At 42.4% G+C, this 26,083-nt stretch overlaps 2 protein-coding genes across 7 annotated transcripts in view; both read left to right on the forward strand.

Annotated features, from left to right (window-relative positions):
- Positions 1-2,779: 2,779 nt before the first annotated feature.
- Positions 2,780-17,577, forward strand: topaz1 (testis and ovary specific TOPAZ 1). Of its 5 annotated transcripts, none has more exons than XM_047382970.1 (21): positions 3,089-3,620; positions 5,121-7,587; positions 7,666-7,715; positions 7,866-7,963; positions 9,359-9,405; positions 9,505-9,575; positions 9,694-9,752; positions 10,118-10,204; positions 10,499-10,556; positions 11,931-12,082; positions 12,175-12,267; positions 12,357-12,472; positions 12,578-12,650; positions 12,734-12,905; positions 13,065-13,165; positions 13,261-13,426; positions 14,728-14,880; positions 15,111-15,314; positions 15,440-15,626; positions 16,638-16,865; positions 17,367-17,577. In XM_047382970.1, the coding sequence occupies exons 1-20, from the start codon at positions 3,377-3,379 to the stop codon at positions 16,858-16,860; spliced, it is 4,821 nt and encodes a 1,606-aa protein (XP_047238926.1). In that variant the 5' UTR covers positions 3,089-3,376; the 3' UTR covers positions 16,861-16,865; positions 17,367-17,577. The 5 variants fall into 5 exon arrangements, with proteins under 5 accessions (XP_047238928.1, XP_047238926.1, XP_047238925.1 ...); XM_047382969.1 differs by lacking the exon at positions 17,367-17,577 and adding an exon at positions 16,956-17,339; XM_047382971.1 differs by lacking the exon at positions 17,367-17,577 and having other exon boundaries at positions 3,090-3,620; positions 5,121-5,291; positions 5,361-7,587; positions 16,638-17,339.
- Positions 17,578-23,248: 5,671 nt separating this feature from the next.
- trim71 (tripartite motif containing 71, E3 ubiquitin protein ligase) overlaps positions 23,249-26,083 on the forward strand; it is a 41,678-nt gene continuing 38,843 nt past the window's right edge. For both annotated transcript variants that reach the window (XM_047383992.1, XM_047383993.1), the window contains exon 1: positions 23,249-25,054. In XM_047383992.1, coding sequence (XP_047239948.1) covers positions 24,320-25,054 — 735 coding nt within the window. In that variant the 5' untranslated portion in view covers positions 23,249-24,319. The remainder of the gene's footprint in view (positions 25,055-26,083) is intronic.

Below are 26,083 nucleotides of genomic sequence, written 5' to 3' on the forward strand. Positions count from 1 at the left end.
CCCAACACTCTAGATGAGCTAAAGGCCGCTATCGAAGCATCCTGGGCCTCCATAAGACCTCAGCAGTGCCACAGGCTGATTGCCTCCATGCCACGCCGCATTGAAGCAGTCATTTCTGCAAAAGGATTCCCGACCAAGTATTGAGTGCATAACTGTACATGATTATTTGAAGGTTGACGTTTTTTGTATTAAAAACACTTTTCTTTGATTGGTCGGATGAAATATGCTAATTTTGTGAGATAGGAATTTTGGGTTTTCATGAGCTGTATGCCAAAATCATCCGTATTAAGACAATAAAAGACCTGAAATATTTCAGTTAGTGTGCAATGAATCTAAAATATATGAATGTTAAATTTTCATCATGACATTATGTAAAATAATGAACTTTATCACAATATGCTAATATTTTGAGAAGGACCTGTATATAATTCTGTTCCTCTTGGTTGTCATTCATCCATTGGCTTATGCTGATCAGGTTGCAGGGTCAAGAAGGGAATCCCAGACATTGTTGTCCCCGGCTCTTCTGGGGGATCTCAAGGTGTTTCCAGACCAAAGGGATATTTACAGGGGTTGGACAATGAAACTGAAACACCTGGTTTTAGACCACAATAATTTATTAGTATGGTGTAGGGCCTCCTTTTGCGGCCAATACAGCGTCAATTCGTCTTGGGAATGACATATACAAGTCCTGCACAGTGGTCAGAGGGATTTTAAGCCATTCTTCTTGCAGGATAGTGGCCAGGTCACTACGTGATACTGGTGGAGGAAAACGATTCCTCCCTCGCTCCTCCAAAACTCCCCAAAGTGGCTCAATAATATTTAGATCTGGTGACTGTGCAGGCCATGGGAGATGTTCAACTTCACTTTCATGTTCATCAAACCAATCTTTCACCAGTCTTGCTGTGTGTATTGGTGCAATGTCATCCTGATACACGGCACCGCCTTCAGGATACAATGTTTGAACCATTGGATGCACATGGTCCTCAAGAATGGTTCGGTAGTCCTTGGCAGTGACGCGTCCATCTAGCACAAGTATTGGGCCAAGGGAATGCGATGATATGGCAGCCCAAACCATCACTGATCCACCCCCATGCTTCACTCTGGGCATGCAACAGTCTGGGTGGTACGCTTCTTTGGGGCTTCTCCATACCGTAATTCTCCCGGATGTGGGGAAAACAGTAAAGGTGGACTCATCAGAGAACAATACATGTTTCACATTGTCCACAGCCCAAGATTTGTACAATTGAAACCGACGTTTGGCATTGGCATGAGTGACCAAAGGTTTGGCTATAGCAGCCCGGCCGTGTATATTGACCTTGTGGAGCTCCAAACGGACAGTTCTGGTGGAAACAGGAGAGTTGAGGTGCACATTTAATTCTGCTGTGATTTGGGCACCCGTAGTTTTATGTTTTTTGAATACAATCCGGGTTAGCACCCGAACATCCCTTTCAGACAGCTTCCTCTTGCGTCCACAGTTAATCCTGTTGGATGTGGTTTGTCCTTCTTGGTGGTATGCTGACATTACCCTGGATACCGTGGCTCTTGATACATCACAAAGACTTTCTGTCTTGGTCACAGATGCGCCAGCAAGACGTGCACCAACAATTTGTCCTCTTTTGAACTCTGGTATGTCACCCATAATGTTGTGTGCATTTCAATATTTTGAGCAAAACTGTGCTCTTACCCTGCTAATTGAACCTTCACACTCTGCTCTTACTGGTGCAATGTGCAATCAATGAAGACTGGCTACCAGGCTAGTCCAATTTAGCCATGAAACCTCCCACACTAAAATGACAGGTGTTTCAGTTTCATTGTCCAACCCCTGTATATAGTCCCTTCAATGACTGGGATCTGTAGCAGGTTCTTGCCCCTTAAACAGGCTCAGAAAACCTCAAAAAGAAGGCGCCAGGAGGCTTGCTGATGAAATCCCCAATCCGCTTCAGCACACTTTCAGTGCATAAGAGCAGTGACTCTGCTTCAATCTCCCCCAGTTGAGAGCTCCAACCCCTATCTCTAGGTCAGAGCCCAGCCACCCTGTGATCTTAGATTTTTTTTCCTCCTGACCAAATGTAGATATAAAGTAAATAAAGGCCCTTCTTTTGGGCTCAACTTTTTCTTCACTAAAACAGACCAGAGCAGCAGCCACTGCATTACTGGCTCCAATCTGTGTATTCATCTCCTCAAATAATCCATGTGGCCGGGTGGAACCTGGGCATGCTGATTACTGGTTTCATAATCGGGCTCTTGGTAATTTTGCATCTTTGTTTTTACCTTCCAGTGATTGTTTGTAGTCAATACAATTATTTTTTCTTTTTTTTGGGTAGCAGCCCTCCCTCATGTTTTCTTCTCTTTGCAGAGTGTCATTAATATTATTTAAAACTTGAATTCCTTAAATGCTGAAATCATATCATTTGGCAATTTATTGTATTTAATTATTTCATGTGCTGCAGTCCATTATAACACTATTCAAACTGTCACTATGTCGCAGAGAACATCTGATTAATTAACCTAGCAACTGAGTTGCAGACTAGTCATTGACGGATGAAAAAAAATCATTTCATGATTTATTGGATACAAAAATGTTCACATACAGTTTTAACATAAAATGTTCACACATTTCAATGAATTATTTCCACGTTTAAACAAGTATTTCACAAATTACTGAAACATGTAATTAAGCAAAACTGATAAGACCATTAATAGTCAAAAAAAACTTCTGAATCAAGAAAGAAACGCACAAGCTTTGAATATTGTCATATGACGACTGGTTACGCATGCGCGATGTTGCTGGGCGACACGTCTTCGGTGACCTTAGGAGCACGGCTTTCTGTGACAAGCGAAAATATTGGAACAGGAAGAAAATAACTCAACATTAACTGCTTTCTGTTTTCATTCAACCCAGCTTTAAAAACTTGTATTTAATCACGGTTTTATTAGTTAACATGTTTCCGTCTTCTAACAGGGTGAAACTGAACCGACTCACCTTAAAAGACGTTGTTGGTCTCAAACTAGCTCCTCGGAGGCAAAGACCCTCGAAGGCCATTGACTCCTTAAAACAAGGTAAAATGTACTTTCTGAGCCTGTGTCTGGTGACATACACGAGCTGAACCAAACCTTAACACGTCCAAAAAGCTTGGAAAAACAAAAGGATACTCTCCAGGATAACCTTAAAGCTGAGAAATTACCTCTAGTTGTGTACAGGGGGCGATATGAGGGGTAAACAGAGCGGGCCGAACTCAAGAGGCAAGTATGAAGAAAGTAAACCCAACACTAGAAGCACTAGAACAGGTTGAAGCAAGACTAGAATTAGGTTTATTTGGTGCGTTTGCGCCGACTCGGACAGCCGGCGGTCGATCACAATCTGAAAACCAGTAAAATGCCCTCTCCGCTAAAAGTGGCCGCAAGAAAGGCAACGGGAAGACACAAATTGTGTAAATCTAGCACTCACGGAGGATGCAGTTTTAGACCAGGTAGGAGTAAAGGCATGTTTAGCAGCATAGGAGGGAGAGATGGACAAAGCTCAGTCAAGGCCGAACCCGGGGGTCGCAATCGGGGTTCTGCTGCTGCTCTCGGGGGACAAGTGTCAGCAGGGACGCCGCCAGAACCCAGAAGACCATCAAGTAAGGTGCATCTTAGGTCAAACGTTAGATAGCGTCATTGAGGTATTTCTGTTGTGTTTTTGGTGAAATGCTCAATGTGGCTAACATTTTATAAGGTAGATGATTCATCTGACCAGCAGGTTCTTCCCTGCAAGGTTTTTTGAAACATGTGAAATGCTAAGCTAACGGCGGGGCAAAACTTTCAACTTCTTAAGCCATACAGTATCAAATATGAGAAAATGTCATGCAGGAGATTATACTAAACGTCAGCGATGACGTTAAGAATCACGTCCAAATAAAACGTGGTAAAGAGCCCTAAAACACGATGAACGAGGCCGTCAGCTGCCGTATGCAGACCGAGGAACTACCATGTTCTGCCGGAAAAAGAAGGGGTGTTGGCTTAACACTCGCTTCCTCTGTCAGGAGGGAATTAGATTGCTAAGGTAATTTGGGAAAATAAGCATTAGTTAGCAAAAATATATATATATATATTTTTTTATAGCAGTGTCAGAGTATAATGGATTCTTAGTATTCCTCATCCACATACACTGCTCCCATTGAAAAGCTAGAGGATGGTCCATGAAGTGCTCTTGAGCTGTAGTTGAAAAGGTATCCAGAGGTATATTTGCAGTTCTGGTCAGACGTTTACATCTACTTATTGTTGGTTTGAGTGCTAAATAAATTTTGGGTTTTTATTTTGGTTAAGTGTCTGTTAACCACTCGCTGAGGAAAGAAAAGCTTTTTTAGGCTTCTGACTTCAGTGTAGCTGGATACTTGAGCACTTTTCTTATGGGAAGTGGTGGAGCCAATTTAAATGGGTTGATTCCTTGGCATGGACACTGCTTTCATTCAGTCCACACATTTTCAAGAGGACGAAGTTTCTGACTTTGTTTGCTTTTCAAAACCTGCCTTGATTTGTGTTTGCTATCATTGTCCCGTTGGATACCCACCTGTGATGAGTTTGAACTGTTTAGCTTCTGATCGGAGGGGTATTTGAAGAAACTGATGGTTGTCGTCTTTCATTGATCCATCTACTTTGTCCAATGCACCATGACCACTGGCTGTGAAACATCTGAATGTAATGCTACCATCACCATGTCTGGCTGTTAGTGAAGTGTATGTTAGGTTTGAAACCTGCACATTGACTCCTGCAAACATACGTGATTGTGGCCAAACAGCTCAATCTTTGTCACCTCTGACCATTTTTGTGCAAAATGTAGAGCAATACTTCATTTTCAAACTTCAATCCTTATCCAATTTTCTAAAAGTTTCATCTATAAATATGTTAGAAATGGGCCAAAAAGTCTTGAGATTTCTGGAAGTTGTGGACCTGCAAGAGTAAGAAATTCTGCCATGAAAAATGTGCAGAAACCCTTGATTTGAATTAGCTAAAACTACAAGAAAACAAATTAGGTAACTGATGAAACTGATCAGTGCTTGACTTGTCAACATTGTCTTGAGGCACATGCCTTTATGGCTCCACTTATTGGCTTTATTTGATCTTTTACTTTCCATTTTCAGACTTTATTCCGAATACACATCTGAACCCATCTGGACTGGCATGTTCAAACAAGTGTTTAAGAAGATCCGAATGTCAATACAGTTCCCCACAGCAGAAGAACTTGGGTAACCAAGTGCCTAAAAGCTCTAGCCCAGTCTCGGCGTCATCTCCTGCTGGGTATAAGGTCTATGGTGAGACAACAGAGAACATCGTTGTATGGATTAACAAGTATCCCAAAGTAACACTTTGTGACATTGCAGCAAAATGTGATGTATCCAGTGACAACTGTGGCTACATTTTACCGGGTGATCTCAAGAACAAGAAGATGCGTTGCTTCAAACAGGAAATGGAAGCCGGATTTCGAATTTGGCCCAGTTGTTCAGGGCATAACGAGCATGATGGTGAGCAAGGTGCTGAGGTTAAAAATAGCACTAGCATTTCCAGTGTGCAGAGTGTAAATAGCATCTGTCAGGCTGAAAGTCTGACGGAACAACACAAACACCCGGAAGAAGGCACAGACCCAGAGGCCTTAACGAATCCTTCCAAGCGATTGTACAACGGCTGGATGGATGTGGACACCACAGCTCTTACTTCTGTCTTGAAAGATAAACATACAGATGAACAAGAGATTAGGACTGGGGTGTTGGACCAAGATCATCCGGAAGTTCCTGGACTTGGATCTGGCCTGATTGGTTCGGACATTTGCAGAGACAAAAGAATAAAGCTTGGGGATGGAGCTGAGTGCAGCAGAGCTTGTAGCTTTGTCTTAAGAGAAATCGGTGTAATCAGCAAACCTGATCTACCTGGACATCCCACAGAAACTAATATGCAGCACATGTCACCAGATCTGTTCAGTGAGAGTGATGAAGATAACACGGACGAACCAGAGTCTTTCACTTGCCAGAGAGTAAAGCCGTATTTTAGGAAGCTACCTGGTTCATGTGCACGAACTTACATGGCCTGGCCTTTTTCAAATAGTCAACCGAGGTGTAAAGCTGACGCTTCTGTCCCAGCCTTTTCAGGAACATCTGCAGGTTTATCACCAAGGAGCACCAGTGACTCCATAACAGAGAATCAAGATCTGCCTACTTTATCCACCGGGGAAAATTACAACAAACTTTCAGATGCATCGTTGGTGAAGCAAGTTAACTCATCACGTGAAAACAGGAAAGTCTCAGAATCGGTCCAAACAAACCGGAAGACAGCGGAGCTCTCTGTGCAGTCTGAAGGATCTGTAGCCCATCTTCGTTCCAATTCCGTTTCATTCACAGGTTCAGGTCAGCATGGTAAGGAGTCTGCCATTGAGACTGGATCAAGCTCAACTTTTCCATTCAGCTGCTCTGAAACAGGCAGTTCCACATCCACTACTACCCACTCGGTGCTCAGCCTGAGTGCCTGGGAAACGGGCTCTGCTTTGTCTAATTTGTCTGATCCATCCACACACGATGCTCCACGAAGCCTGTCTGGCAAACTGTCCTCCGTGCCACCTTCATCGTTCCTATCAAGAAAAATCATAAACCCTGACCCCGACCATTCACTTGTATCCTCTATCAGCCTCCGTCAAAACCTGAAGAAGAACAATGAATGTCTCCTAAAAAGGAGCCCACCTATGCTGGAACCATTTGATGCAAGTCCATTTAAAACTAACTGTTTTTTATTGTGCAACATTACCAGAGACAAACATGTGGACACCGAGTCTGGTGAGTTTTTGCTTCCACCGGTACTCTCCCCTGTCACTTCACCCTATAGACGCATTGTAGGAAGAGCCTTATTCCAAAGCCTGAGCAGTTCTGAACATACGTGGAAGGCTTTGAACAAAGACAAAACTCCACCTGAGTTTTACTTGGCTCAAGTGGTTAAAGGCAACATTGAGACCTCCAGGAATTTTCCAGAACACCCCAGAAAAGAAGTGGAAAGTGATATAATATATCTCAGTACTCCGACTGACATCACTGCATTCAAATCAATGTCTTCTCCCAGCAACGCCACAGTGGAGGGTGATGGGGATATAAAGCAAACCTTGGATGACTCTGATTCTGAGGAAAACAGTGAGCATGGTAAAAGAAGCTCAGATCAAGTTCCCCTGGATCCTAAAATAAAGACCACTGTTGGTTCAAATGTTCTGACCGAAGGCCACTCCTCTCCCAGCAGCCATGATGAAGAGCACGCATCCTTTAGTGAGGAGGAAGAGCAGAGATCTGTTACAGATGAGGGATCAAGCGATTACAACACAGAAGGCAATGAAGGAGAAGCAGGGACAGACGAAGAACAACAGTCGGCCATTTTGGACGAGTTAACAGCTTATGAACAGGATATCTTGCTTCTTGATGTTATGCAGGAGGATCCAGAACTGTTTGAAAATCTGCCCGAGAAGAGCCTGCTGAACCTGGGCCCGGTCAGGGACACAGCGCCTCCTAAAAAGAGCCTAACTTCAACAATAAAAATTTCAGCAAAGACTGATCGATCCCCTTTAGTGTTTGAACAAAGGTGAGGCCTCTTATGTTTTAGCATCTGCATATGAAAGTTGGTCGTTCTCAGATTAAGTGAAACATGTTTGTGTTTCAGATTGACACCAGTTACAGTAAACCTTCATGATGACGCCATTGATCTTACAGGTATGAATTCTGCCTACATTTCTGGAAATCTTCGCTTCGCACGTCATTTGTGGCGGGCAAAGCCCGTCCTCTTATGTGGAATATTATCGAACTTTTCTCTATTGGTCTATTTCAGTGATGCTCTGATGTTTATCTTTCTGTTTGTTACAGAGAATAGTGAAAGCAGGCCATGGAGACCTCGGCGTAGCACCATGCCTACCAGAAATCAGAACCCCTGCCCTGTCACAGCCGGCCGAAGCAGACATGTGGTAATGTAACGGGAGGGCACACTGGCCTGTTATTGTGTCTTGTATAGAGCACCTAATTTCCCTGGAGCTTTTTAAAGCATTTTATTGCAACGCATCAAATATGTCTGAAACAAAGCATTAGTGGTGTTTCTCTTGGATAAATGCTGTCTAAGAGGGCAGAAAAAGAGCACATTGCTTTATATTAGTATAAAGTTACCTTACCTTTTATCATTGATTTGTTACAGTCACAATAAAGGCTCAATAAATCTATGCAGTATTATTTTTTTATAGAATGAGCAGAACATTTCTGGTTCTCTGCTTAAGCTGTTGTTTGTGTTTTTGGTCAAAATATTTCAGTATTAAATCAAATTATTATTAGAGGTACTGTACGTTTTAAAAAGTATTTATGTTGCTTTTTTTATATTTTGTCACATTCAGCCACAAACTTTAATGCATGTTATTGAGATGGTATGTAATGGACCAGAACAAAATGCAGCATAACTGAGAGGTTAAAGGCAATGATGCATGGTTTTCTAATTTAATTTATAAATTAAATAGAATTCTGGTGTGTGTTTATGTGTGTGTTTGTGTGTGTGCGTGCGTTCCTGTCTTGGCATCACAGTGAGAACCATTTTCCCAATTTCACCATCAAATTGAGGACCGTTTGTACCAAAGTGAGGACATTTTGCTGGTCCTCACGACTTATTTTGCTAACAGTTAGGTTTAGGACTAAGGTATGAATTGAGTTTAGGTTAAGGTTAGGGTTAGGTAAGCACTGGTAATGGTTAGGTTTAGGGTTATTGTCAGGGCTAGGGCATAGAAAGGGTTGAAAATGACTGAAAATCAATGGAAGTCAATGGGAGACAACACATGCTCCTCACTACATATAGCAAAACAAGAGTGTGTGTGTGTGTGTGTGTTTATCACTGTAGGTCAGTACTTTGTAGAGCCACCTTTCACTACTATTACAGCTGCATGGATTTTTGTCTCTACCAGCTTCGCAAATCTAGAGACGGACATTTTTCCCCCATTTTCTAGGAAATAGCTCAAGCTCTGTCAGACTGAATGGAAAGTACCTGTGAAAAGCAATTCCCAAGTCTTGCATGAAGTTCTCAGATTAAAGTTCAGACTTTGACTGGGCCTTTAAGATAAATGTGCATTTATCTTAACCAAGTCCTTTACAGTCTCTGACAGGGTTTTTGTTTTCTAGGTTTGTCCTGTATTTAGCTCCAACTGTCCTCTCATCAGTTTTAACTTGCTTCCCTGTTGAAGAAAACCATCCCCACTTCATTATTTTTCATTACAATGTGCTTAGGTTGATGTGTGTTCTTGATTTTTTTTTTTTTTTTTGCCATACCCTGTTTTTTCACACAGTTTTTACATAGAAGGTTAATTCTGTGTCATGTTTTCAAACAGGGCCAATCTGATAGAAACAACAGTACAATAGATGGCAGCCTGGAAAGGTATGTTTTTTTTACAACTCACATGCTGAAGTCCTCATTCGGTACCACTAGCTTATTAAGATAATCAGCCTGTGTGTGTGTGTGTCTGTGTGTGTTTAGTAATTTTGGTCACCCCATCCAGACAGTGAGCTTCTCCCACAGCACCCCCCTAGTTACGGCCTTAGGAACTGGTAAGTCTGCATTTTAAAAGGTACAATTTAAAACTGTTGCCATGAACTTGCTTTTAGTGACGACTCTTTTGTGTTTCAAGTGATTTACTCACATCCGGCTCCTCTGCTCCTTCCACAGGACCATGTAGGAAAAACTCAGCAAACGGGCCAGATTTTAGACGACTGAAATCCAGCGATGTAAGTATTCCTTGATGTCTTCCCTCAAACTCTATTATGCTCTTTTACTCCATTTTTATTTGTGTTCACAGGCCTTAATACACCTCTTATTTCAGCGAGACTGACTTTAATAAGTCAAGTCTAGAAAAACGCTTGGCCAAGATATTTCCTTGTGAATGATCCGATAAACCCAAACTATTCATCCAACTTTACGATGTACAGAACATAGTTTGATTCAATATGAATTAGCCCATGTTTCTTCGTGTACCCCAAACATAATGCCTGCTTAAAAAACAAAAGGAAGAGAGAACAGTGCGGTTCAGTAAATGACTGTTTTGCTGTTTCTAATGAATTCGGTGTAATGGAGCAAATCTTCTAATCCTCAGTACTGCAGACAGTACTTCAGTGAATCGCTGTCCTGCGGCTTCAAAATGTGTCGCTTCCAACATCTGCCAGCGGAGGGGGACGAGAAGGTACGCCCAGCGAAATGTGGTTATCCTCCGCTTAGACAACTCTGTAGAGACAGGGTGTTTATTACTTCATCTAAGAAGGGATCAACCTTGTTAATTTCACTGTATCGTATTTAATCATTGACCTGGATTTATTTTTCAGATAAAAACTGCTGTTTTTACATCCCTGTTTATGCTTTCAGATGTTTGTTGATCACAGGGGGTATATCACCCTCTGCTGTGCTGTTTGTGTCGTTGCACATTTTCAGAGCTTGTAAATCAATCCTTTTTTGTTTTTATGTTTTTTGTCTCCTCTAGTTCTGTGTTGACATGGTGGCGAAGTTCACCCAAAATCCAGCATGCCTCCAGAAGGCGGGTCAGTACCTTTAGAATGCGAGTGGATTCAGGCAGTTACAGTGCTTTGCAAGTTTTTGACATTTTGTCACATTATAACCTTACTGGAATGCACAGGAGCGCAGACATGTCCCTGCAAAGGAGTGCTGGGGAGGTGGGAGTCCCCAGGAAAAATGAGAGTTTGGAAGAATGGCCAGAGGAAAGCAGTGGTTTGCAGTTTAACATATTCTTGATTGAGCCGCATCAAACAGATGAGACTGAAACAGACTTTTTTTGCTTGGATGCAAAACACTACAGAAAACAAACGCTGCACATCGCCTAAACACAGCATTCCCATTGTGGAACCTGTTGGTGGCAGCATCATGCTTTGGTGATGGATTTTTTTCTGAAACAACAGAGAATCTGGTCAGAGTGATATGGATCGAGCTAAAAACAGGGCAATGCTGGAAAAAAAAAAAATCTCCTTTCAGGGTTCCGGCATCGTATGGCTCCACTCCGCTCAACCTTGCTGTACTTGGCACGAAACCTGTTGTTTCCCTTGACATCAGCGTCATGTGCTGTGCAACGTAAAATAAACACTCAGTCGCACATCATGTCCTCCAGTGTTGTCCATGATTTCGAGCCACGGCTTTCGGTTTGACCCACTAAAGCCATTGTGGTCCTTTCAATATTTTTGTAGTCACTGTTGTGTTTTTGGTGCTATTTCCCAGCACTGTGGTGTGCTGAAAAATCTGGTTTGTCATTCTCTCCGCTACCTCGGTGAACACTTTTTCATGCCGCTGACATACGGCTGACCACTCCTTTTGCCAACCAGTGAACAGCAGTCTGTTCACGTCACATTTTGGCCCTGTTCAGCCCCGATGGGACCTGACAAGCAGGTACCAAGAAAACCAGTACCAGGCCAGAAAAGCCAGTAATGGAAATGGTCACAAAACAGACTGAGTGGAGTAGAGCCAAAATAGAGCCCATATAAAAGGGGCATTAGATGCTGGGGGGGGGGGCTATTTGTCTCAGAATGGGCCAAAGTCCAGAAATAAATCCAGTTAAAAATGAGAGGCAAGCTTCAAAGACTGATGTTCACAGCTGTTCTCCATCCATTCTGACTGCACCTGATCTGGTTTGGACAGAAGAAGGGCCAAAAGGTGACTCTATAAAGTATTGATTCAGGTGGGCTGGAAAGCATTGCATCAGTTTTCTTCCACTTCGCAATGATGTCCTACTTTCTGATGATCTATACAGTAAATCCCAATAGAATTCTTTATTATTTGTGGTTATAATGAGACAAACTGTGGAAAGGTTCTGGCAGTATGATTAATATTGCAAGGAACTAGGTTCAGGCTCAGTGGAGGTGTTTTTGTTCTACATGTGTTTGCCGCCCTTCTACGTTTGTCTGCAGGAGCTGTGTTTACAGGATACTACCAGAACAACCCACCAGGAGTGTATTTCTCCATGCCTGTGCTCCTGTCCCTCCTTCAGGCTCTGCTTAAAGCTGGCATGGTGTCCAATGTCTTCTCAGTCCTTCGCGTCAGCTTGGCTCACAATATAGTGGTCAGTGCAGCAGAATGTATGTAGCATAATGTAATGAGGGGTGGGGGAAGCATTGTGTGTTTAACCTTTTCCCGTCCTCCCCACCGTTCCAGTCTGGCCATGAGTTCCTGCTGGCTGTTTTTAACTACGTAAGAGACAAGGGTCTCGTGAGCTTCATACCAGAACTAATGCAACTCACATTCAAGGTATCCCAGCTCATTCACCCTGTATTTACGGTCGAGCAGGGGAGTCCACATTTTGGATGAATTTTGAATTTTGTTTTGTTTGATAACAGATGGCCAGCGTTGGTTTGGAGCTGAGCTTGGACTGCATCGACAATGTGAAAAACACTCCCATGTTCCAGCAGACGGCTCATCAGAATGCACATGTTGCTTTTGTTGACAACCACAAGTTAGTAACGCTTCAGTTGCACCGCTTTTATTCCTGGTTTTAGCTGCCGTAGAGTCCTAAATGTTCACTAACCCTCATACAAGATTCTGAATAATTGTGGTTTAGTTCATATAGCTTGTCTGCCAGCACACCTAGTCCTGAGTTCCTGAATTTATTGCATGGGATTGTTGAAATAGAGGTTAGTTGTTTTTTTTCTGTTTGGATTATCTCTAAGAACTGCCCTGCTTCTTTTTATATTTATTAATGTCATCCTTCTGTCAGCTCTGTGCCAAGCAAGAGAACTGGAAACGGATGGGAGAGGTGTATAGGTCCATCTGCCAGTCCAGCCAACACCCCAACCAAGTGGAGCGCATCAGTGGTCGCATTGCTATAGCTCTGCTGTCTGAGGGCAAAGACAAGGTGTCACTGCCCTTTGCTGCTTTCGCTGAGACAGGTGAAAGTTTTTAGTATTATGTGTGAATTTTAAAATGAATGTATTAAATCACACTGTAGAATGTAAACCCAAATGAACTAGTGTTTAAATAAGTAGCTATCAGAGGTTAGAGTGACTTTTCCTTGGCAATGTAATGATCAGTGATCCTTTTTTTTGTAGTGCGTCAGAATGAAAGTGAGGAGAGCCCGGTTAAGAGTTTTGTGGGCAGGATCGGAGTCTCTTTGATGTTAAGATACTACAAAAATCATCATTGGTCTAAGGTATGTAGCCTTTCTGTTTCTTTCCAGGATTCCTCCAACTTTTATTCGATTAGTCGTGTTTTTTAGAACAAGGATGGGTCTATGTCCAAATGTAGGGCCGCAGGGTGGTGGAGGTGATGTCCATTTTAAAAGTCGACTTCACAATGCTGAAGAGTTTATTTGGGAACGAGGATGGAGCGTCACGCTGCCACCTGATCACTGTGGCCACAGAACTTTTCCTCATGAGTGGAAGTGTGGAAGGAGCTCTAAACACACTGCGAGGTAATATTTTCTGTCCTGATTGTAGTTCGCATGAACTGACCTTTTGAAATCTCAGAAAGTTACTATTGAGGCTTCTCCTCTTTGGGCAAACAGTTTGCAGTTTGTGTTATAAATCCAAAAGTGGGTTAGCACCAAATCCTGATGCAAATTTAGCATTTAGGAAATCTGTTACTGATACATCTTAACAAATTAAAATATAATCAAAGAGTTAATTTATTTTAGTACTTCAATACAAAAAGTGAAACGCCTATTATATACATTCATTAGACTTTCAGTTTGATTATGGCTTACAGTGGGGGAAAGAAAACAAAATTAAGGTTCTTAGAATATTTTCAGATCAACCAAGCATATTAATGGAAAGGTTGGTGGAAGGAAAAAGTGTGGTTAAAAACAGATTGTAAAGCAAAGTCGATTCTACAGTTTGAGGGAGATGCATAAGGCATGGACTGTGGCCGGAGTTGCAGCTTCAAGAGCCACCGCTCCCAGATGTATCCAGGAAATGGAGTAGAGACCTGGACTACGGAGAAAAACTGGACTGTTGCTCAGCGGTCCAAAGTCCTCATGTAAGATTGAAGTAAATTTAGCAGTTCATTTGGACATCATGGTCCCAGAGTCTAGAGGAAGAACGGAGAGGCAACAAATCTGAGTAGCTTGAGGTCAAATGTCTAGTTTCCACAGTCAGTGGTGATTTTTTTTGAGCCACATCATCTGCTGGTGTCGGTCCACTGTGTTTTTATCAAGTCCAAAGCCAGTGCAGCCGTCCACCATGACATTTCAGAGCACTTCAAGCTTCTCTCTGCTGGCCAGTTTTATGGAGGTTCAGATTTTATTTTCTAGCTTGACTTGGCACCTGCCCACACTGCCAAAGGTACCAATACCTCGTTATAATGACAGTCGCGTCACTGGGCTTGCTGGCCAGGAAACTGGCCTGACCCGGACCACGTAGAGATTCTGTAAGGTAGAAGAACAATATTAGGGCTTTCATAACACCTCAGCAGCGCCACAGGCTGAACGCCTCCATGCCACGATGCAGTAATTCATGCAGAAGGAGCCCAGACCAGGTATCGAGCACAGAAACAGTACATTTCATGGTCATTCTTTCAGTAGACAATAGGTTTTCATTAGCTGTAAGTCATGATCATCAAAATGGACAGAAACAACTTGAAATCCATCAATCCGTATCTAATAAATATAAAATGAGTTTGCTTTTTTGAATCGAATTACTGAAATAAATGAAATGTTTTCATGGTATTCTAATGTGAGATGCACTTGTTACCAACTTTGTGACTGGGTTCCTTCAGAACACAACTGGTTCCTCAGTTCGTGCTCGTGGCCATGTGACCCTGCTGATCTGGAGAGCAGGACTAATGTGCTGAGGGGCTTGGCTGGGAAAACGTCTTATCGGGACACGTTGGAGGTGCTCTGTAACCTGCCAGGAGTGAAGGAACCCAACGGTGAGTGCGGGGGGTTATTTTCCTCATGTACTGTATTATTATTAAAGAAACTGATCTTTTTTGAAGATTTCATTTTAAGTTTTTGTAAACTACCTTAAAAAAACTGCTTGACCAAAATCAGTAAGACAAAATTCCTAAAATAGGTTTTTGTTTTTTTTTGTCTTCCACTTTTTCTTTTTGACCTTTATCTAACCCCAGATATATGATCAGTCACTTTCTCCCCCCTGCAGACTTGGTAGACGTCTCCGGGTACAGTCCTCTGTTTACGTCTCACCTCCAAGTGTGTGTGGAGAGACAGATTCTGCCTGTAGCATCAGACACGGTGGACTTCATGCTGTGTAAAAAGCTGGCTGTTGATCACTCACTGCTGCAGACGCTGCTCGAGAAACTGGGTAGACAAAACCAATGGCTGCGGGCGCGAGAGATCTTTAAATGTAAATATCAGCGCATTATTGTCTTGTATGTGAAACAACAAGTTAACAGTGATATATAATTATTAGATGTTGGAGTATAAATAAGTTGCCTAGCTGAAACCTTACAGTCTGTGTTAATCCCCCAGGCTCTCTGAGTGTTGGCTACTATCCTGGAGTATCTGCATCCCCTGGTTTGATGGCACTGATCGTGCCCTGTCAGCTTGGAGAGGTGGAGTTTGCTCTCACCTTGGAGATGTTTGTTGCCCTCAATGCATCGGCCATTCTTCCTCTTTCAGACTCCACCACTTCTTCTCTCAGCATCACCCTGCAAAGGTATGTAGTTGATGTTTGTGCAGGATCTTTTGAAAGTGCTCACGCCCCTTGAACTTTTTCGCATTTTGTCACATTACACCCACAAAGGGTGGGTATTTTATTGGGGATTTAGTAGTTTTTAATGAATTTGATAGGTCATTGCAAATTAGTACGTAGTTGTGAAGTGAAAGGAATTAAACTGTCAGCTTTTTGTTTCTTTGCAAGTGAAAATCTGAAAGCTTTGCATTTATATTCAGTCTGCTTGAGTCAACACCACCTTTCGGTGGAGTTACAGCTGCAAGTGTTTTTGGGGTATGCCGTTGCCAGATTTTCACACCTAGTCACTAAAATATTTGCCCATAGCTTCTTTTTAGCTTCGTCAGATTGGACGAAGAGGGTCTGTGGACAGCAGTTTTCCAGTCTTGCTAGATTCTAACTTCACTTGGGGTCTTAACTTTGACTAGGCCGTTCTACCACCTGAATATGGTTTGATCTAAACCATTCCATCGCAGCTCTGGCTGTACAGCTTTGATGTCCCTGCTGATGAAGAGCCTTCCCAAAGCATGATGATACCACCATGTTCCATCGTCTCATGTGCAGTATTGGTTTTTCCCCACTCACAGTGAATGCCAAAAAAACTCATTTAGATCTCACCTGAGCAGAGCACCTTCTTCCACATGTTGGCCATTTGCCCTACATGGCTTATGGGAAAATGCAAATGGGAGTTCTTATGGCTTTTCTTCAACTGTTGCTTTCTTCTATAAAGGCAAGGTTTGTGCAGTGCATCTGTGAGGTGTTAAAAGCTTGGCATAACCGACCCTGCTTAATAGAAGTAGTGGTAAATTGGATTGAATATGCACAAAACATTTCAGATTTTTGCAAAGGTAGCAAAAAAATTAGGTTTTTAAGTTTGTATAGGTCTCCTCAAAAGCTGCTATCCTGCAGCTTACAGATGCATCCCTTCTCTGGCAAACCTGAATCAAATAGCTGTTTCAGTTCAATCAGTTTGAACTCTTATCGCCTCTCTTGCAGGACTCAAAGCTGTGAGGGGGAGTACATCTCAGCGGGTAACCGGCTTCTCTCTGCAGCCTGCCTTCCTCAGCCCAAACTCACCATCCACTACACGGCGGTTAACTCCTCCCAGGAGCAGGTGTTTAGGCTGGAGGTTTCCAGCGCACGCCGCTGGCTCCGACACAACCACTTATGGGCCAGTGAGATGTGGACCAACCGACATAAATGTTTAAACCCCAACTGACCTTGGTAAGTATTTGACATTGTTTACGTTCCGCATCAGTGAATTCTCTGAGAAACGTCAATGAAATCAGGTAGAACAGCGTGTTTCTCTTCTAGTTCTACGTTTTGTTTTCTCTTACACTCGTGGTCATGTGTCGAGTGTGTGACCTAGTCGCAGGAAATGACAACCAAAGACTGATTCCAGATAATCAACTCTTTATGTTCATGTTTATTTTATGATCTTTATTTGTTTTCTTTTGTTGGCTTTCACTGAGTTTTTATGGAGTAACTATTTGAGTCTTTTTCGTTTGGGGAAAAGTAAAGTGTTGTTTTGGGGGGTGGGAGGGTGTTACAGAGTTGTTACCTGTAAATAAAATTTGAATGTAAAAATTTATTTATATGACCACATTATGTTACTGTATTGTTTGTTATGATCTACAGTTGCTTGTTCAGGACTTGTAATTTACAATTTCTTTGTATAAATGTTTTATTACAAGTTTACTTCTTTGTGTGTATGTATATTTATAGACAGCATTCTTTATTATAATATGGAAAAACGAAGATTCATTCTAACCTGGCGGACTTCAATATAGAACCACTCCTTGGTAAAACATCTGACCCCTTCAAAGAACATAGCCGCATGGCTTAGATTAGCAAAACTGCATCTGTACAAGCCATAACCTCTGGAACTATGCCCTAGACAACATAAAATTCAACATAAACCACAGGTTTTTGCTTCAACAAAACCAAATGGCACATCAGCATGAACATCCCTTACCAGCAGCTTAGCATGGTGGTAGAAGGGTTATGATTTGGGCTCGTTGTTGTGGCCACAATATTTGAGCAAACTGGGTTTATCACGACCACCTCTGTAAACCAGGACTTTTCTGTATGTCTGCACATTAATACGAGCCACACGTGCAGCGTTGCATCTGAATATCTGAACAAGAAGAGAACCGAGGTGTGAAGATAACCAGTTTAAAGTTCAGACCTCAGCTTGACTGACGGGCTTAAAGGGAGCTGTGAACGAAAGACTGCCTCAAAGCTCAGACTTGTAAAGGCGAGTGGGTAAAAGTCCTTCACCGTGATCTTGCAGATCAGGTCACGCAAGATGCGATTTAAGTTATACAAGCAAATAAATCCTGTGGTGCATTTAGCTTTTAGTAGAGACTGCTACATCGTTTTGGTCGAGTTTTTCCTGAATATGTGATGAAACTAATTTATCATGCTTTTATTGATCTGAAATTAAATTCACCCTATTAAATTCAGAACCTTGGAAAAAAAAGTGCATTGATAGCCAATAAGCTTTTGTTATTTTACAAGCACAACTTCAATGAACTTTATTGTTTTTTTTTTATGACAGACCAACACAATTATTTTAGTTTTATTTTACAAATTATAATCTAAAGTAAGGCATATATTTGTATTCAGCACCTTTTTAAATGGGATACTCCTACATTACCTCCAGTGCAACCAGTTGCCTTCCTTTATTTTTCCTTCCCTCCACTCTGTAGTTTTTCCTTTTTTGCAGATTTTACATATAAAGCACGCCTGCTGATGAGATATTACCATATGTAGCGTTAAATTCATGATGAACCTTTGTTTTTAAAATGAATGCTGAGTCTGATAAAGTCTTGTGTTCTAACATGCAAAGTGTGTAGGAAAATTGGTAAAAAGCAGCTGTTGTGTGATGGCTTTAGAGGTTTGTTGGAGAACATTTGTAAACAAATAGCATCATGAAGATCTAGGAACACAGCACACAGGGAAAGTTGTCGAGAGGGTTTATAGCAACATTTGCTTGTAAAACTATATCCAAAGCATTGGACATCTCACACGGCGCTGTTCGATCCATCTCCCTAAAACGGAAGGAGCATCCAACTAAACTGACTGGCAGGACGAGAAGTGCAATTATCACAAAGACCAAAAAGCTGATGGTAACTCTAGAGGAGCTGCAGACATTCACGGTTCAGGTGGTAGAGTCTGTTGAAAGAATCTTTAGGTAAGACTGGAAAGAAGAACGCCATTGTTGAAAGAAAGTCTCATGTTCTCTTTGCAATTTGCAACAAGCCATGTAGGGGACATGGCAAATGTGTGAAAGAAGGTACTGAGTGAGGATACAAAACACTGTAGAGGGAAACTAACATCGCACATTAACACTATACACCATCCCATCAGTGGAACATGGTGGTGGCAGCATCATGGTGTGGGGATGAATTTTTCTTCAGCAGGTACATGGAACTCAATAACAAAAAATCCTGGAGGAAAACATGTTTGAGGTTGCGTAAGACTTGGGATTGCAGTGAAGCACCCGTAAAACCAGTGCTACAATGGAATGGTTTAGATCAAAGCATTTTCACATCATTGTTTACCTAGTAACATTGATCATTCATAGTTGTTTAGGTAGATAACAAGACTTCTAACTTCTGTTAAATACATTAATAATGAAACAATGAAAATGTTCGTTTTGCTCAGTAGCTTTGTTGAAAGTAAGCATTTACATCAGCTGCTCTTGGTTTTCTCGGATTATTTTACCACCAGGGGGCAGTACAGAGCAGTCCACATGTATTTCCTCGGAGTAAAACTGCTGCGTTCTTGTCTGTCTTCTCAGCACCTGATTGTATAATCACTAATAAGCCTACAATTATAGTATCACTTTGGAAACTGGTAAGTCCCCTCACTGACTGCACTGGAGGCAAACTAAGCTTACTGGGAGCAATTTCATACCTACTACAAACATCTGAGGCAGTCATGAGATCAGTGTTCATGAACAAAAAATGAGCCCTACAGACCTTCATATGCTGTGCTAAATCCTACTGAATCTCAACATTCTTAAGAAGCCATTTAGACAGATTATGTGCCAGCGGCATAACCGGCGCCTCCATGTGTGTCATCCAAGGACAGAGATAATCACGATAATACAGAATTGTTCGAGTGATTTCATTTTCTGCCCCAAGCAGTACCATTCTAATCAAATCCTCCCCTCTTCTCTGTGCTCCTCTCAGCAGCCTCTCACATTCTTGGCTGTGTCATTGCAGAACTGATGTTGTTAATGTCATATAAAAGAAAGATGTTTTTCTTGCAGATCTCACGCATTGCTGGACAGATTCAGATCAGATGTGTCGTTCGTCCTCTTTTCACCCAGTTTACTGTTGTCTTTGTTTTTCCTTAGCTAGTGAGAAACCCTTTAAAGTATTTGCAGCCTGTGTCAAATTCACTTTGCTAAATGTCTCATATGATCTCACTCATAATCAAACCATCCTAATGTAATTAACCGGGGCTTTTGGACCACTTTGATTGCCCCAAGTTTGGACTTATCAAAAGTTGTCTTCAAAAGCTTTTCACCGTTTTTTGTCAAGCTTTGTGTTAGCTGGTTTGCGGTTTATCAGAAAATCTTTTAATTTTAACTATAAGAATTTTTTACATTCTTATAGTGTGAAGTTATATGACAGTTACTATCTAATAAGACCTTTCAAATAGTATTTATACCTCTTGTACTTTTTCAGATTTTGTCACGTTACTACTACAAACTTCAGTGTATTTAATTGGGTGTTTATGTGATACACCAACACAAAATATCACATAGTGTGGCCTGCATTTGTATTCAAACCCCTTCTAGTAATTTAATTTCAGTAAAAATACAGCTGTTGTGTGAATGCCTGAGATACTCTGGAGGACCTGCAGAGATCCACAGCTCAGGTGGGAGAATAAGTTGAATTGACAACTGTTAGTCATGCACTCCACAAATCTAGCCTTTATGGATGAGTGGCAGAAAGCTAACTGCTAACTGATTTTCCCTGATCATACCCTGGTAAAACTGTGGCAGCCTCATGCTGTGGGAATTCTTTTCTTCATCAGGGGCCAGAGTTGTTGGAAAGACTGGTGGAACTAAATGCAGCACAATACTAAAAGAAAAGCCTGTTGGAGGCTGCAAAACACTTAAGACTGGAGGCTTGCCTTCAAATGGACAATGACCCTAATTTAGTTTAAGCCATACAGGACTGGAATGGCTTAGATCAAAGCATATTCATGTGTTACATGGGCCAAGTCAAAGTCCAGACCTAAATCCAATTGAAGGTTTGTGGTAATACTTGAAAACTGATGTTTACAGAGGCTCTTCATCCAATCTAGCTAACGTTGAACTAAAGAAGAACAGGTAAACATTTCAGTTTCTAGAAGTGCAAAACATTTACAGTGATACCCAAAAAGAGTTGTCTTTAATTTAAGCAAAAGGTGGTTCTACAAAGTATTGACACAAGGGTTGTGTAGGATCTTCCTTCCACTTCTCAAATGTTGTGATAACTTGTCACATAAAATTCCAATAACATAGACTGACCTTTGTGGTTTTAACTTTATGGGGTTCCATTAGTGCCAAAAATATGTTTATGTGTCTATGCACATGTCTATGTAAGCTGTATACGTAATGTGCTTATGTCTATTTACGCTGTATATGTTAGGTGCTTATATAAGTGTATATGTTAGAATAACGCTTATATAGGTGCTTATGTTAGTCCCAACCCCCCGCCAGTGTGGGGTTGCAGAAGTACAGATATGGTAGATGGTGTCATATACTGACTCCCCTCTGCTGTTTTTCATTTTATCCCAGTGAGGGGATGGGTGGTTGCAGAAGTACAGATACAGTGTCATCACATAAGCACCTTACATATACATTTAACATAAGCGCCTAACGTGTACATCTAACATAAGCGCCTATATAAGCGTTATTCTAACACATACACTTAATATATACACTTAACATAAGCACCTAACATACACAGCGTACATAGACATAGACACATTACATATACAGCATAGGCACATTAACGTATTTTTGGCACTAATGAAACCCCATATCGGGCAACTGTGCATAGTTGGTACTGTTGCCTCCCCCACAACCCTGCATGGACAAGCGGGTATAGATGATGGATGAACAGATGGTCAGGGCTCTCTGAAATCAGCAGATGCTGGAACTAAGCAAATATTTCTCAGTTTGCAGGAATACAAGAGTTAATACTTATCACTCTGTTAAAATAGAAGCTCAGCAGATATGTTTATCAGCTCACTGTTGTCAGTTTGGGTTAGTGCTCCTCTTTAATTGGGGTGCTTCAGTTTGGCTAGATGCAGTAACTCGTAATCTTGGGGGACCCAACAAAACCACAAGACATAGCAGGATTTTTAGGTTATATGTTATCATAGAGAGAGAGGTTGGGCCAAGAATGAGTGACCAACTTTCAAAAGTGGTACGTTAAGAAAGGCAAGGCAAACAAACAATCTCCCACAGAACAAATAGAATACAAACGTGTGGGAAGATCAGCTTTTACACTTTAACCCGGATAATATGTATACCTCCATTTTAACGCAAACCTTCACCAGTTTTGGGTTCTACTGAAATTGTTGGGAAAAATACAGACGGCGAGTTGCTCGTGTTTTGCTCCCTGCAATCCTGTTAATCCTTTTAAGAAGCAGACATTTTTTTTTTCCCCTGGTGGTCAATTGTAGCCCAACAAACAGTGAGTTAGGGACAGAGAGGAACAGAACCAGAGAGAAACTGAACCACCGATAACAGGAATAATCCTGTTTCATTTTGGAAGCTGTTAGTACTGTTGCTTAAGAACGTCCAGGGTTTAAATTCTGACCCGGGTCTTTCTTGCTGAAGTCTTTCAGCTATTAGTGCCCTGCGTTTTTGCTCAGCTAAAAAACACATTTGTTGATATCATTTCTTTAATCAGTTAAACAAATGAAATTGCTTACGTGGAATTAAATCCCTCTTCCATTTAATGGGTTGCCCTATAAACTCTATAATGGGATTTTGGGGGTCTTCTTGCTGCAAGGCAACAGGGCAGTCATTTTTAATGAAACAATTATTTATAGAATTGAATTAAAAGGGACATTTCAGTCCGGACTACTCGGAACTTGTACGGCCATGTGTCTAGCGACGCCCCTGATCGTTCCTCTCCTCTGTTGCCACATAATAATTGGAACGTATGTAATTGAATTTACATCTGTCTATATGATTTCTATAGCTATGAATTGGACGTGTTTGTCTTGTGCTTTGAGACATTTGTTGTAGATTGGGGTTGTATAAATAAACTAAATTGAAATAACTTAGTAACTCCACATAAACTAAATTAAATTAATTCGTTTGTATTTGCTTGGCAAACAATTTACACCAACATTTCCGTAGGATACCACAAACAGGCAGCCAAATCGGAACCAGACAAAGGACCATTGTCCTTGACCATTTCCTCCAACTTTACCAACAAAACCGTGCACACAAGCACGTCTCCCAACGTGACCACACACACACCCCCTTCGCCGTCGGGAACGAGCATGTGGCACACCCCCCTGGCCGTCGGGAGCGAGCCTATGGCACACACCCCTCTGCTGAATCCTCACTCAGGACGGAAGTGAGTCCATTTTTTCCCTCAGTCTGATAGGAGCGGCTCGGGAGGCTGCTGCCCGTGCAACACGCGCCCATGAGAGGGCATATGTTATGTTGACGTGAGTTTGTGTTCACCTCGTTGCAAACAACTTGCAAACCGAGAAAACGAGGTAATTAAGGGGTCTTTGGAGCAAGCCACTCCGTTTTCTTTTTGCTGTCTTTTTTGAGGAAGGTGAAACCCTGCGCATTCCTCCACGCAGAGAGCCAGACAGGGACACTTGCCCACAAACTGGACGGAAGGGGAGCTGCGTTCATACAGCGGTGGCTCCAGAGGCTAGAGGACGAGTCCTGCCTGATGTTTTGGCTGCATGGGGGAGTCGCTGTGGCCGTTCTTTGATATGACGGTGACCCGGTGCACGCTGTGAGCTCCCTGCTTTGATGAATAATTCACGCGCGCGGTGTCCGAGGCTCGCGCTGAAAATACCGAACGACCGTCGGCTGCGCGTGACACCTTCTGAACAGACCCTAATGGTCGAGTACAGGCTGGTCTGGTTTAACCGGTTTTCCATACAGTGAAACGCGGGAGCAGCATCATAAATTCTGTTGTTGTAGTCTAGGTGCTGGTGAGTGGCCTTTCAGGTCATGTTGCCTGGTCGGTGGGGGAGGAGAGCCTTAGCTTCCTGGACTTCAACACCCATCCATTTTTAGGGTTTACTTAACGACAGTGACACGTTTCATGCAGCAACATTGACCTTTGCATCGTGTCATCTTGTTGTCATTGGAAACCTGGACTGTGAGAACTCTTGCTCAATCATCTTTCTTAATAGAGATGACCCTAAGAAGTTATTTTTATTTTGTTGTCTAAGTAACTATGTTTAATTAATGTTCAGAGTTGATTACCTTCTTGTTTGGCAACTAATTGAACTATTTACTAGAAATTTGAAACTTAAGAGTTTATCGGTGCATCGGAACTGGCTAAATACCTCAAGAATCTACCTCAAATGCCACAGTTTCTTCAGTATAACTGGCTGATATGTCCTCAGATGAATACCTCAAACCTATTTTTCATGCACGTGTTGTGAGCTGAGCCGTGTTTCTGCAGATGGCTTCATTCCCAGATTCTGACCTGCAGACGTGTCCGCTATGTAAGGAGCTGTGCGGGTCCTCTGCTCCCATCTCCTCCAGCTCCTCTACCTCATCCTCCTCCTCTCACACCTCAAACTCCTCTAACCACGCCACCAAGAGGCTCCACGTCCTGCCCTGCCTGCATGCCTTCTGCAGGCAGTGTCTGGAGGGGCAGCGCAGCCCCAGTGACCCACTGAAGCTGCGATGCCCCACTTGCGACCAGAAGGTCTCCATATCTGAGGCTGGGGTGGATTCCCTACCTTCCTCCAACTTCCTCTTCAGCAACCTATTGGACGTTGTGGTGAGCTCAGAAGATCAGATCCAGAATAAAAACGGCCACCATCACCTCGGGGGATTGATTGGAGGCTCCTCTGGCTTCCACCCTTCACATGGGAGCTTGCTGCACACACAGCACATGGGAGAGCCTCAGTGCAGCTCCTGTGATGAAGAGAACCCAGCCACGTCCCATTGCCTTGACTGCCAGGAGTATCTCTGTGACAACTGTGTACGAGCGCACCACCGGGTGCGGTTGACCAAAGACCACTTCATCGAGCGCCTGGGTGAGAGCCTCCGCCTGAGCCGGGTTAACCCCAACAGCGGCATGGGTCAGCCCAGGGTTTCCGTGTCCCTCGCCCAGTCCTTGCAGAACAACTTTGCCCTGCTTTCCTTGTTCCAGGACCGAATGAGCTTCTGCCAGCACCATGACAGCGAGGTGAGTGCTACAAGTTTCTTCAAATGTGTCACAAGTTGCTGATGTTATCAACATAAACACCAATCCATTTAAAACAATTGTAAACTTACTTGCATTAGTCCCCACTCTTATACAGTTGTGTAGTGTGTGCAGCAAGTGACCCATACTGCGGGCCATATGGCCCTAGGTTCAAAGGGAGCCGAGTGGCTCTTCACCTAGTTCCCTGGAGAGGAGCAGGCGCGTGTGTTTAGCTGGATTTGCGCACGCACGCACGGACACACACACACATGGACCCTACATCCACACTAAGACTTATAGGCACAGATCCATCCAGAGCTTGGTTAATCTGTACCACACCATTCATGCAGGGCAGAGAGAGGCCCCTGCAGTAACTGCACAACACATGTTCCTGAGATGTTTTAAGGTCCTGTTCTGGCCCTAGGTAAGGATCTCTATTTTTCTTATAATAAAAGAAGGTACAAGTTGGACTTCAAAGGGATTGCTGTGCGTTATGAGACTAACCGAACTCCCAGGGCTTGTTGAAGAGGAAACCAGTTTTTTCTTGATCTAGTTATATGCTCAGGAAGAATAGCAAAACAATCAGAGAATGAGCTTGGAATTTTGTAATTTTGGTTTTAGTTGATCCCGAAGATGCTTGTTTTGTTGAAGAATAGAAAGATCGGAAATGAACCTTTTTTACATTAAGTGGTTTGTTTGACGGAGTCTGAGAAAGTAGGGGATTTGATTCATGTTGTTTCCAGGTCTGGATAGCTCTATGCGCTCTATTTTTATTCAAAAATCTAAGTGTTAGTGTTGTAGTTCCCAGTTGGAACTACAACACTAATATTGCAATAACTACCCCCCCTTGATTTCCAACTTGAACTTTTCAAACAGCCTCCAGTTCAATATCCAACATGGCTGCCGAGAACAGAAAATGTAGTCACAGTTACAGCTATAAACTATTAGCATTATTGACAATTTGCATCCCAGAACACCAATGGTGCAAACACAGTGTTCAACTTGTATTTGTAAATGTGTTGTTTTAGGGTT

Source organism: Girardinichthys multiradiatus, chromosome 13 (genome assembly GCF_021462225.1).
Source record: "Girardinichthys multiradiatus isolate DD_20200921_A chromosome 13, DD_fGirMul_XY1, whole genome shotgun sequence".
NCBI lineage: Eukaryota > Metazoa > Chordata > Actinopteri > Cyprinodontiformes > Goodeidae > Girardinichthys > Girardinichthys multiradiatus.

Coding starts and splice junctions, on each gene's coding strand:
- topaz1 (XM_047382970.1), top strand. CDS start 3,377: ATGCCCTCTCCGCTAAAAGTGGCCGCAAGAAAGGCAACGGGAAGACAC. Junction 7,964..9,358: donor CCGGCCGAAGCAGACATGTG/GTAATGTAACGG, acceptor GTTTTCAAACAG/GGCCAATCTGATAGAAACAA. Junction 12,651..12,733: donor ATGGGATTGTTGAAATAGAG/GTTAGTTGTTTT, acceptor TCCTTCTGTCAG/CTCTGTGCCAAGCAAGAGAA.